The 12,155-nt window shown below is 36.5% G+C and overlaps 1 protein-coding gene across 1 annotated transcript in view; it reads left to right on the plus strand.

Annotated features, from left to right (window-relative positions):
* Nucleotides 1-12,155, plus strand: part of SLC35F1 (solute carrier family 35, member F1) — a 335,052-nt gene that overhangs the window by 196,112 nt on the left and 126,785 nt on the right. The window contains exon 2 of the mRNA XM_004673810.2: nt 7,900-8,075. Coding sequence (XP_004673867.1) covers nt 7,900-8,075 — 176 coding nt within the window. The remainder of the gene's footprint in view (nt 1-7,899; nt 8,076-12,155) is intronic.

The raw sequence follows: 12,155 nt of genomic DNA on the forward strand, positions 1-12,155 counted from the left end.
AGCTTGACTACCTGTTAAGGTGTAAATTGAGCCTCATGCAGTTAATATTTATAGAGTAAATGTTCACAACATTTTAACTGTTCTATAAGTTTACTTTTTTAATCTTTTTATTTACTTTTTTTTTTACTTTCCCCCTTCTTTCTTGTTCTTTCACTCTTAGTTTCATATACTTATTAAGTATTTTTATACAGTAAAACTGTTTTGTGTAAAATTCAATAAGTTTACATATTAAAAATTATGTAATCATTCTGACAATCAATAATATTTTTGAAATGTAATTCATATACCATACAATTCACAATCAAAAACAGTATTTTAAGATAGAATTCACATACCATATGAGTCACCTTATATATAGTATATAACTCCAAGATAATTAATTCTTCTCACACAATTGTAAATAGAATTGTTTTCCTGATTTCATTGTTTGCATGTAGAAAAGCAACATATTTTTATATGTTTATATGTTTGAAGCCTGACATTTACTTTTTTTGTTTATTATTTCTATATCTTTTTACTTGAGTCCCTGGGATTTTCTGTGTATATTATGTCATGTGAAAATAGAGATAATTTTACTTCCTACTTTCCAATTTGTATATCTTTTACATCCATTTCTTATCTAAAAGTTCTTGCTAAGACTTCCAACACTATGTTGAATAGTAATGGTTAGATTGGACATCCTTGTATTCAGATTTTTACCACTGATTATGATATTGCTATATATATGACCTTTATTACATGGATGTGTATTCATTTTATACACATTTTCTTAAGATTTTTTTTTTTTGAGGTTGCATTGGCTTATAATATTGTATATGTCACAAATGGCAATACTTTACCTTTTCACAGCTGAATAGTATTCCATTGTGTGTATATAACACATCTTCACAATCCATTGATTGTCCTTGGGCACTAAAGTTGTTTTCATAACTTAGTTACTGTAAATAAGGTAACAATGAACATAGGAGTGTATATTCATTTGAATTAGTGTATTTGCTTCACCCAGAATGTAAATAGACTGAATTCACCAATAAAAAGACAGAGTGTCCTACTGGATCAAAAAACAAAACCTGACTTCTTATTTTCTCCAGTAAACTCAACCTGAACTCCAAAAATTAACAGACTTAAGTGAAAAGTTTGGAAATCTATCCTACAAACAAATGGGGCCAATAAAAAGGCAGAAATGAGCATGTCAGAACAAAAACAGTGATATATAGAAAACAGAATACTAAACAGTTATAAAAAAAAAAGCATGCAATCTTGGCATTTACAACACCATGTTAGAACTGGTGGGGATAGTGTTAAGAAAAATAAGTCAGAAAGAGAAAGGCAAATACTTTATGGCCTCACTTATATGTAGAACATAATTAAGTGTCAGTCAAAACCAAACCAATTAAAAACAAACCTTAACATCTGACTTCAAAATTGAGGCAACCAGGAAGGAAGGGTGGGAGGGTAGGAGTGGAGATCCAGTGGAATATGGTGGAGGATTAGTGGTGCCCTCATGGTGGGCATGGTGTGGAAATGTGCAGTTGTAGAGATTTAAACCTATAACCCCAAAGTTACAACTATGTAAACGAACTTTGCCTCAATAAACAAAATTTCAGAAATAAAACATTTAAAATCATGCAGAGAACTTGAAGAAATAAGTATTAGAAGACTGTAGCTTTGCGATGTTGAGGAAAAAGTAAAAATGTGTCTAGCATGCTTCTGTCAGAGATGGATGTATTATAAAGCTAATAGGGGTTCAGGATGCATCATGAAACAAGGAGATAGCTGCTTCTTTAATCATGAGTCTTATTCAAACTTTCCTCCTTTAATGAAACCAGGATTTAATTTGAAGTAATGGAGTAAGTCAAGAAATTTGGGCATTATGGAATGAGCTAATACACTTCCCTTGCTCAAAAATTTCAAATAAGGGTTTCTACTGAATTAAAGCTCTGTGTTTCACTTTAGGAATCTCTGTTGTGCTCTTTTCTACTATTATGGTTCTCACTGGCCAGCCAAGGGATTCCATGTGTCATCCTCCTCAGGCAGTACAGCATTCTCTTTCCTGGAATGACACGCCAACATCTTAATATCAAATGACAACTTACCCACTATTTAAACAAACATGAAAGGACTCAAAGCTGTTGTCTCTTTGAAACCTTTCCATATATACTTTTCCTAATGTTAAAAATTGAAATTATTCAAATAACTTCTGTTTTATATAGACTTATTTAAGAACAGAGGCATTTTTATGTTCTCCATTCAGATAGTTTTACTTGTTTTGTGACCTTCTAAACTTCTTGGAGGCAAAAACCAAACATTCCTTTCTCATAACTTATACCCAGTAGGTTTTGGCGAATGCTACTGATGATCTGTTTGTCTGTGGCTAATCCCAAAACCTAGATAATTTGCACATAATAAATGAGTAAACATTGGTGATAGCTCAGCTACCAAGTACTTAATCAAGTGCACAAAAGAAAAAAAAATCAGTAAGATTAAAGTAATGAAATTTTAATAGTTGATGACTAAATATCAACATCTTCCAAAATTAAATCAGAATTTTAGAATAGAGGGAAATGTAAGATTCATTTTCTTAGCCTGAATGCCCCAGGATACAGGGGCTTGTCTGTTGCTATCTTATTAAGGACTGAAGCCCCAGAACAGGAATGAGAAAGGGAAGGCAGGAGAGACAATAGAAGAGCATGGAATACCCAACCAAACACATTTTGAGCCAGGACCATTTCCAGAGACCCCTAGGAAGATTGCTTCTCAAACAGTCTGACTAAAGGAGGAAGAAGGAAGACTTTATGTCTACTTTTGTTTGCTATTGCTCAGATACAATAATTCCCCTGCACTTCTGGGTTGTGATGAGTAGATCCCCACAGTAGACCCTCACAAGGTCTGGTGCTCAGCATGAACCCTGAAATTTCACAGGTCAAAAGCACATAGTGCACAATAGCATGAGCCGTGGGACCACTGAGTCATCCCTACACAACACTGGCTGTGCTTGATGCTGAGCTAGCATGACAGACACCTCTGAAGCTAGAATAAGTGACCAGAGAGTTTGGAAATAGACCACATCATGAGGACTTGAAGAGGAGCACACAGGGTGTCTGATACAAGCACCAATTACAGTAGCCTTGCTGGACATGAGGTTACTCAAGCCCAAACTGGGGGATTATCCAGAAAGATCATGTTGCTTAATTGGTGGAATTCAAAGGTCAGGACCATCCAGCTCCCCACTTAGTGACTTTTTCTTTTCTATGCCATTTTTCTAGATATGAAACATGAGATACTTGCGCAATTATGGCTCATTCTTTTACAACACTAGAGTTTTAAATGCCACCTACTCTTAGTGCCTCACCTGATAGACCCAGCAAAACTTTGCTTAAGGTGACTTTTTTATTTACTTGGTTTTCTCTACCTAAAAAGAAAAATAACTGAAGAAATCTGATGTCATGCACCCATAGAACAATTTCAATTCCATGACTATGTAATCTGAGGCGAAGAAACTCCAATTAGTGTTAAAATTTCATCAAAGAGCTCAAGAAACCAATGGTCTACTTTTAAAAACAAGAGTATTGTTAAAAGCCGTAATAGAACATGTCTCACCTTCTTCCAAGCGATACTGGCTTTCATCAAGTTAGTATACATGGTGTCCTTTATGTTTGAAATTTGAATTAATATGCTGAGTCAGATCTGACATGCTTATCTGAGAATAGTTATCAAAATGAAGGTATCTCAACGGAAAGGTTGATGTGTTCTAGTTCAAGATAATAACATAATTATTCCACTCTCACAGCAAAGCATTACAAAGCAATATGCTTATGTAACACCAGGTTGAAACTTTTGGTGCCTTTTTAAAGGAATATATTCTTGTAACTAAGAGAAGAAAATAAGATTCAATTATGTTTCATTTTAAACCTTACTATTTTGAATATATAATTTATAATACAGATTTAGTCACAAGCTTCTAAAGTCTGCTGTTGTTTGTGTGTGTGTGTGTGTGTGTTTTTTAACAGAACAAAGTGTTCATGGTAATGATTTTGTCAGGCTTTATGAATATAAGCTCTATTCTAACAGGTATTCAGCTTCTAGCAGCACTATTTTTCCTAAGACTCATGCATTTTTCATTGTCTAGTCATTCTGAATTTAAAGTGGGTGGGATGTCCTGCTAAATACACAAACAAAGATGAAAATGTATATCATAGTCTCCTCTCCATTTCTGCTACTAAAATTATAGGAACTATGTATCCTATGTTAGAATACATCTGGTGTGTTGCTCTATATATTACATGAATAACCAACAGCTCCCTGTGCAAAATTCCACCCAGCACCATATTTAGCATTATTTTTACGAGATAGCACCTTACCAGGCTTGTTCAGAAATGCACCAGAAAATAGCTTATTAATCTCCGTGTCTTACTGACAGATGGAGTACAGTAAAAACAAGGTTGTTTTTGTCTTTCAGAGCTAGTAGTTTTTCAAGATAAGATAGGCAGCCATCTTTCAAATTCCTAAGACTTTGCCCTTTTTATTTATAGCACTGTTCACTCATCAATTGCTCATCCAGCCATCCTGTATTTGTTGAGCATATATTTTCTTTTTATTTAGCAGTCCTCAGGACACCAAGATGTGGAAATGAATAGAATACATTCCCTTTTTTTCAGAAGCACATGTGTTCCATAGTATGCAGAGCATAAGGAGAGAAAGACTGGTACAAATGAGGACATTTAACTCAGCCTTGGGAAGCAAGGAGTGACGCAGGGGAGAGTTTTTTGAGGTTTGGTTTTTACTTTTTTTTTTTAATTAATGATGTATTAGCAATATTGTTTACAAGGGAAGGTTTTTGGAGAAGATGACACCTTAAGATTGTGAGGAGTTAAGTGCAGGGATCACAGAGTTACTATGGTGTCTACCTATGGAAAGAAACAGTTCAGAGGGATAAGTCGATAGTAAATGAAATAAAACATAACCAAAACAGAAAGTAGTAAGGAGAACATTCTGTACAATAAATCACCAAAAGGGTTTTTTCTATGGTTAAAAATAAAGAACAAGGCCCTCCCTGGTGGCGCAGCGGGTTAAAGCACAGCACTGAGAATCTAAAGCCGCTTCCGAATGAGTTCGATTCCCGCCTGCCCCGGAGGTGACCACATGGTGTGGCAGACCTCTCCTGACCCGCCCGCTGCTCCCCTCAGCAGTGTACTTCGTAGATCTGCCTGTTCTGTTCCCCACTCTGTCTCTGGTGAAGCCTCTCACCGTCCCTGAGCCTCTGGCCTGTACCCCAGTTCTGTACGCACAAATAAATCTTTAAAAAAAAAATAAAAAAAAATAAAGAACAAATGATATGATGAGAGGAAGATGATAGAGGAGGAGAGGAGTTAAACTTAGCAGAGTAAACAACCTCTTTGTTTATATTTTCATTCACTTACGTTGCTTTAGTGAGTCTAGTAACATAGATCAGATGTGCAGTCTACAACAGCTGGAGTAATTATTTAGCTCCCTAAGGTTGGGAAGAAACACACAAACTAATCTGATAAAAGGTCCCTTCCATTCCTTCCTGTTTTACATGTCATGTTTATTAGCATGTCCAATAGAACCATGATTTGCATTTTCTGTCAAATCAAACCACCAGCAGCTGAATGACATGACCACTAATTAAAAGTAGAAATTGAATATAGCAGATTTGTTCAGCTGGAGAAACAAAAATAGGCTTGTGTTGTGTACCCTCGAAAGACACCATAGCTCTCTTGGTCTAGAGTTTTCATAGTCAGTCTTCATCTGCACATTTGTCTTCATTTTCTACAGCATATTTTGGAAACCAGTCACTTAGGTTGTTATCACTGGGCTTTATGTCTTCTGTGAGAGCAATGAGGATTTGTTTTATGGGTTTTTTCTCTTTCTCTCCCTCTCCCTCTCCTCTCCCTCTCTCTCTCTCTTTGTGCAACATAAGGTGTTATAGCTCAGTAATCAAGAAATTGAGATTTGGAATCATATAATGTATTTTCCATCCAAAGTCTTCCCTTGCTCACTTAGTGACCTTAATCTGCTTGCTTAACCATTCTAACCATCTGTTTACTTACCTATAAAGTATAATAATAATAATATCTGTTTAATCAGGTTATTGTGAGGATCAAATAGATAATGTATTTAAGAATAAAGCCAGGACTAGGTGTATAGTAAGAACTTATTAAATATGAACGATTATTGTTACTTCACCTAAACTGACTCCATTTTTTAGTACTTTATCTGGGAACCCAGTTCCAAAGTGTTGATTTTATTACCTTCCCAGTAATTCATTCATCTTTGCATGTGTAGTACAGTGGTGTGTAGAAAACTATTTTAAAGCCTATTGGGATATAGACAGTAGAAGGACTAAAACCTTATTTTCTATTGTGTAAATAACCTTTCTTCTTCTTGTTGTTCCTTGGTTTTGTTCACAAAAGTCAGGTTATTGTCAAGGTTTCAGATACCATGGCTGTAATTTAGGCTGCGGTAGGAAATACCACATCACAGGAGCAGATATCAACCTTCTATCCCCAAGAAGATGCGGCGTTCTCCAGCGGACTGAGCGTCAGGAGCAACTGTACATTGCATCAACTTTATCTATCCCTATTTTTCTTCCTTTTAAGGAAGCAAACATTTATGTAAATAATCAAGACTGACCCAATGAGAAGATAATCATGAATTTACTTTAAATGAATTTTAAAATCATTTTATGTGATTTTTTACTATCATTATCGCTTAACTATCATTATTATTTTGTTGAGATGACTAGATCAAACTTTTTCAAAGAATTTTTTGAATTCTTCAAAATACTTTAGAGTCGACACCTTTATTTCTCACCGCTAGTTCTTCCTCGTGGAAGAAAGTGGGTGAACAAAATGGATGGGACGGGTACTTTTTTTTAAGATAATATTATCCAGTTACTGCCAGGACTCTGGTGCCCCTTTCCTTCTGAGGAAGGAAATATATAACACTGCAAACCCTCTATCTGAGGCTACTTTATTTAGAATACTGTTGCCCTAAGTAAATCAGAAGCCGATGAGACTTTCAAGGAGGGCAGAGTCTCTTCAGTAAGTGCAGTATCCTGTGTCAGAGCAAGTGGGTCCGTGTGACCGTAACACACATGGGGACAGTTTATTTCTATACAAAGTGAACCACTGGCTTACTCTACTCCCCACTACAGTGGTACACAGGGATGGTGCCCCTGAAAAAGCCTCAGAAAATATTTGCAGAATTTTAAATATTTTATTACACCACTGCAGTCACTAACTTTTCTTCATGAATAACAATTTTAATGTGCAGGCAAGTGTAACCTGAACTGAAGAAAACCAAGACTAGTGCTTGTTTATTAATGCTCCCTAGAGCAAACTGAGATCCAAATGCTGGGATGAAAAGGAGGTGGTCCTTCTGGACTTTCAGGGATTTGTCTTGCCTCTTCATCTCAGTGTTCCTGTATCTAACAATTTTGATCTGTATAAGCAAGTCTCTTTCAGCATAAGAACCTGTAGCTAAGCTTGAATAGGGTCACTCTTAGTCAGTGTTAGGTGCTCCCTTGGGTCTCTGAACACTAGTTAAACTGCCATTGGACATCAATATGACAGTCATTTCCCCCACAGATTCAGGTGCAGTGGCTGGATAGTGGGGTCACTCAGAGAGATCTGGCCTCCAACTCCAGCTTTGCGTCTTCCTCCTTTATGTGACTAAGCAAATGCCTTAACTCCTAGAAACCTTGATTTCTTCCTCTAAAATCTGAGTAATAATTCTACTTTCCTCACAGGATTATTGTTTTTCAATTCACTTAGCCCAGGCACTGGCTTATTTGGTACAAGTGTCCAAATAAGTTTTCATTGTTATTGTTAAACTGAACTGCCTGTTGACCTTTCTGTGTTTTTCTTTATTTCTCAGGGAGATGCTAATCTCTGTCGCTCTGGGCCAAGTGTTATCCCTCCTTATTTGTGGAATTGGCTTGACCAGCAAGTACCTGTCAGAAGATTTCCATGCCAATACGCCAGTCTTCCAGAGTTTCCTCAATTACATCCTTCTTTTCTTGGTCTATACCACCACGCTAGCTGTTAGACAAGGTAAGCATGTGAAAACATCAGTAATATAACAGCCTGCTTTCTCTTTTGAATGACCTAGAAGAATGATGAGCCAGAAGTGGATAATTTTTTTTAACTTACTACATATTGAGACAATTCAAAGCCCAGCTTTCATGTTTCTATTTTGCCATAATACAGCAAACAAAATGAATGAATAAGTCACAAAGATTTATTCAAAATTGGGTGAATTCAATGGGAAATTGGATACAAGTGAGGCAAAATTGTAGCATTTCTCAATACTTGAATTCCAGCCTTCTTTGCACCCCTCTCTAGAGACAGGAACAGGTCAGCTACCCGTCCTACATAACACAACCCTTGAAGGGGTCCAAGAAAATTACAAATATATGAACTTTGAGTGATGTGAGAAAAATAACAATAGTAATCACAAACTACCTGTAATAACAAAAGGAAAAGAAAAGAAAACCACCACAAATGGCCAGGTGAGGTGTGAAGTCCAAATTTTAAATAGCTAAGCAATAAAGCAAGTTCTCTAAGAGTTCGTGCTTGAAACTTTTAAAGGAGAATCTAGGGACTTAACTCTGAAGTGTATTTTTTTTTTAAAGATTTATTTATTTATGCATACAGAACTGAGGGGTACAGGCCAGAGGTGCAGGGGCGGCGAGAGGCTTCACCAGAGACAGAGCCGGGAGCAGAACAGGCAGATCGGCGGGGCGAAGTACACTGCTGAGGGGAGCAGCGGGCGGGTCAGGAGAGGTCTGCCTCACCATGTGGTCTCCTCCGGGGCAGGCGGGAATCGAACTCATGCGGAAGTGGCTTTAGCTTCTCAATGCTGTGCTTTAACCCGCTGTGCCACCAGGGAGGGCCCTGAAGTGTATTTTTAAGAATCTTTCAATTATCTTAATAATCTGGTACGAGCACTTATCTATGACTCAGGAATAGCCAAGAATTTTCCCCCAAGAGTAACCATTGGCTATAAAATATGAAATGAAAAGTAATCACTATCAGGTCGTACCTTTAATAATAAGTAAAGGTACATACACAGCTATAAATATTAATCCTAATGGCTATACTTTAAAAAAATTCTTTTAAGAATTACTTATCGGTGTTTAATTTTTACATTTTTTATTTGGGTTATCACCCAGAATAATACTGCTTAACTAAGATGATTTGGTTGTACTAGGTTTGATCTTAGAGAGAGAATCAAAAAAAAAAGAAAAAAAAAGTTGGGACTGAAATAGCAGGATTCATTTAAAGTATTGGAGAAGCTCATTTCATTTACTTCTCAAAAATTGTTATAATTGCTGAATTTTTTGAAACTTAACATCAGTACTCGTAAGTAACTTAATATTATTTCAATTAATACCTCAGTTTCCAAATCTAGATGCAGCTTTATTCTCTCAGTGTGTTTTGGAAAGTTATGATTTTGAACACAATGATGTCGCTATAGGTTACATCTTCTATCTTACCATTGGTGTCTTAAAGCAGGATTGGACTCCTGGTAGTGAAGAGGGGAGGTATATATTTAGAAATTCACTTATAAAACACTGCTAACATGGAGACATTTCAAGAAGAGACCTAAGTACAAACTGTTATTTGAAGCACTATTTAGAATTATTAAACAGCAGAATTTTTTGCTCTAGTGAAGGAGCATAATTAAAAATTATAAAATTAACAGCAATTTTGCAAGATTCTATTTTTTGTGTGTAAAAAGCATTCTTTAAATTAATATAACAGTGTACTAAGACATGCAAATGGGATTATAGGTTTATTTTTCTCTTCAGTTACATGTTACATTAACACACCCAGATTGTCACATTACCAAAAAGGGAAAAAAAAAAAAAAAGCACATAAGAGTGGTGAGTTAATCGAGAGCTTTTAAAAAATCAACAGTCTGTTCTGCAGGATGGTAAATTGTAACTAGTATGTGGGCTCTTGTCCCTCTTCCTTTCCTGGAGTCCAGAGGTTTAACAAAAGCCTGTATCAGAAAAAAATCATGTCAAGCAGATATAAGAAACAATGACTTGTTGGTTACATGTAGAGATAGAAAACTAAGTGCAGCAAGACTGGAGGCTAATAATGATACTTTCTATTTAGCCTTCCTAATGTGCCAGCCACTATGTATGTGAATCTTCTCTCTCATTCTTTCAAGTCATGGCAATAGTACTATTGTCCAAAGTTTTATAAATGAGAAAATGGAGCCTCTACCAGCATCAGAAAACTGATCCAGGCTGTAAAACTCAGAAATGTAGAGGCCCATTATAGACCAACACTGTGGTTTCCTGCCTTTCTCCCTCGCGCAAAGTCCAGGGGCGCCTTATACATATACTTGTGAGGGTTTGCGCTTGAATTTTAAAATCCAAAATAAGAGACCAGCCTGGGGTGCAAGTCCTAGTGAGGTACAAGAAGATAATAGGAGAATGTGATCATAAAGGAGGTTAGGCTGGTTGGGAAAAGTGGAGGCATAGCTGGAAAGATTCAAGGAGTAGGGCCAGTAAGGAATGGCAAAGCTCTTTGGAAGCAACACTTGGAAGAAGGAAATTTCAATTGTCAATCCCAGTCAGTGATACAGAATTTAATTTCTAAAATGTCCTATCTGGAGACTCTGCCATTGCCTCAGATCATCACTGAATTTGCTGGCATGTCTTGATTTAGATGTTTACTTAGAATGTTTGTTTGTTTTAAGCTTCGTCTTTAGAAGTTTTAATAGGCTGGCATTAAGCTAACATCTGGAAATCAACATAGTAATTACATTAATTTTGTATAAGCTGATTCAGTTCTATGCTCTAGAGACATAATAATCTCTTTCCTCATGCACCTCAACGTTTGAGAGGGAATGAGTAACAGAGGAAAGAAGAGAGCAGGAGAGAAAGTGAGAGGTGCTCTCATAGGCACAGCTTCTCCTCTTTCCTGGGGCTCCCTCCCCAGTCTTCCCAAGACCTGCAGGTGGCCGTTCTCTAAGGTCTCCCGGCACAGATGTCCCTCACCTGCCAGGTCTCCATGTTAATATGAAGAGGCCTTGGGCCACACTACAGTAAGATATTAGACTCGGGAATATATTTTTAAAACAAATCTCTAATTTTTCTGATTTTAATCATACAACTTCTAAAGGTGGCCATCATATGTAAGCATCATACGGTAGACGCAAGGTTGAGGTTGTTACAAAAGTCTTGTCAGGTCTTGACATCAAAGTTAAACTGAGTTCTCATCATCAAATTTGCAATGGACTAGTGATCAAAGTCTCTGAAGCAACAGGTTTCAGTATAATCCTAATTCAACCTGGAGGTTTGAACTGTATTCTTACAAACATTGGAATGCCATCCTCAAAATTTTATATCTTGTTGAACAAATCTTACCTTCTCCTAAGTTGGGAATAGATTTCTTCCAGGTAGTTCTAAAAGTCAAATAATTATTGCTGTCATAACAACCTTTAGTCATACAACCTTATAGAAAAAAAGTGGACTTCAAAAATCTTTTTCCAGTGACATTGTATTTAAGTTAGGCATATTCAAATTTGGTGAAATTTAGATAGCTATTCCTCCAGTAAGTCCATTGAAACTATTTTAAGAAGTTATTCAAGAAATGTAAAGTATCCATGAAAGTAATTCCTAAAATCCAAACTCAAGCTGAATGTGTAAGGTAGGGTTTTGGGAGTTATAAAGGAAATCTTAGTTCTCTGGAAAAAAAAATACGTTTGGGGCTTTTATGAAGGTGGCATGCCCTGGGCATCTTTCATCATTGTCTCCATTTCCAGCCCCTCTCCTTTCCCAAAAGAATGGGGGGAGCGCTGAAAATTTCAAGCTTCTAGTCTTGCCTTGGTCTTTCTCATAATCACCGCACATTCAGAACCCCCACAAGAGATGTTTCATTAAGAAACAAGAAATTCCTTTAATCCAGGAAATTTCAAGTAATTTAGGACTCTGTCAGGGGCTGGGGTCAAAGATCAAATATTTGAACAAAACATGTTCCTAAAAGACTTATCATTTAGGAAATTACAAAAGTTTTAAGAACTCTCTAGGGGTATATATTTTTCCTACTATTTTATTAAAAAGATAACTAACAGGGCCCTCCCTGGTGGCACAGAAAGTTAAAGTACAGCACTGA

Source organism: Condylura cristata, unplaced genomic scaffold (genome assembly GCF_000260355.1).
Source record: "Condylura cristata isolate star-nosed mole 26May11 unplaced genomic scaffold, ConCri1.0 scaffold00001, whole genome shotgun sequence".
Classification (NCBI taxonomy): Eukaryota; Metazoa; Chordata; class Mammalia; order Eulipotyphla; family Talpidae; genus Condylura; species Condylura cristata.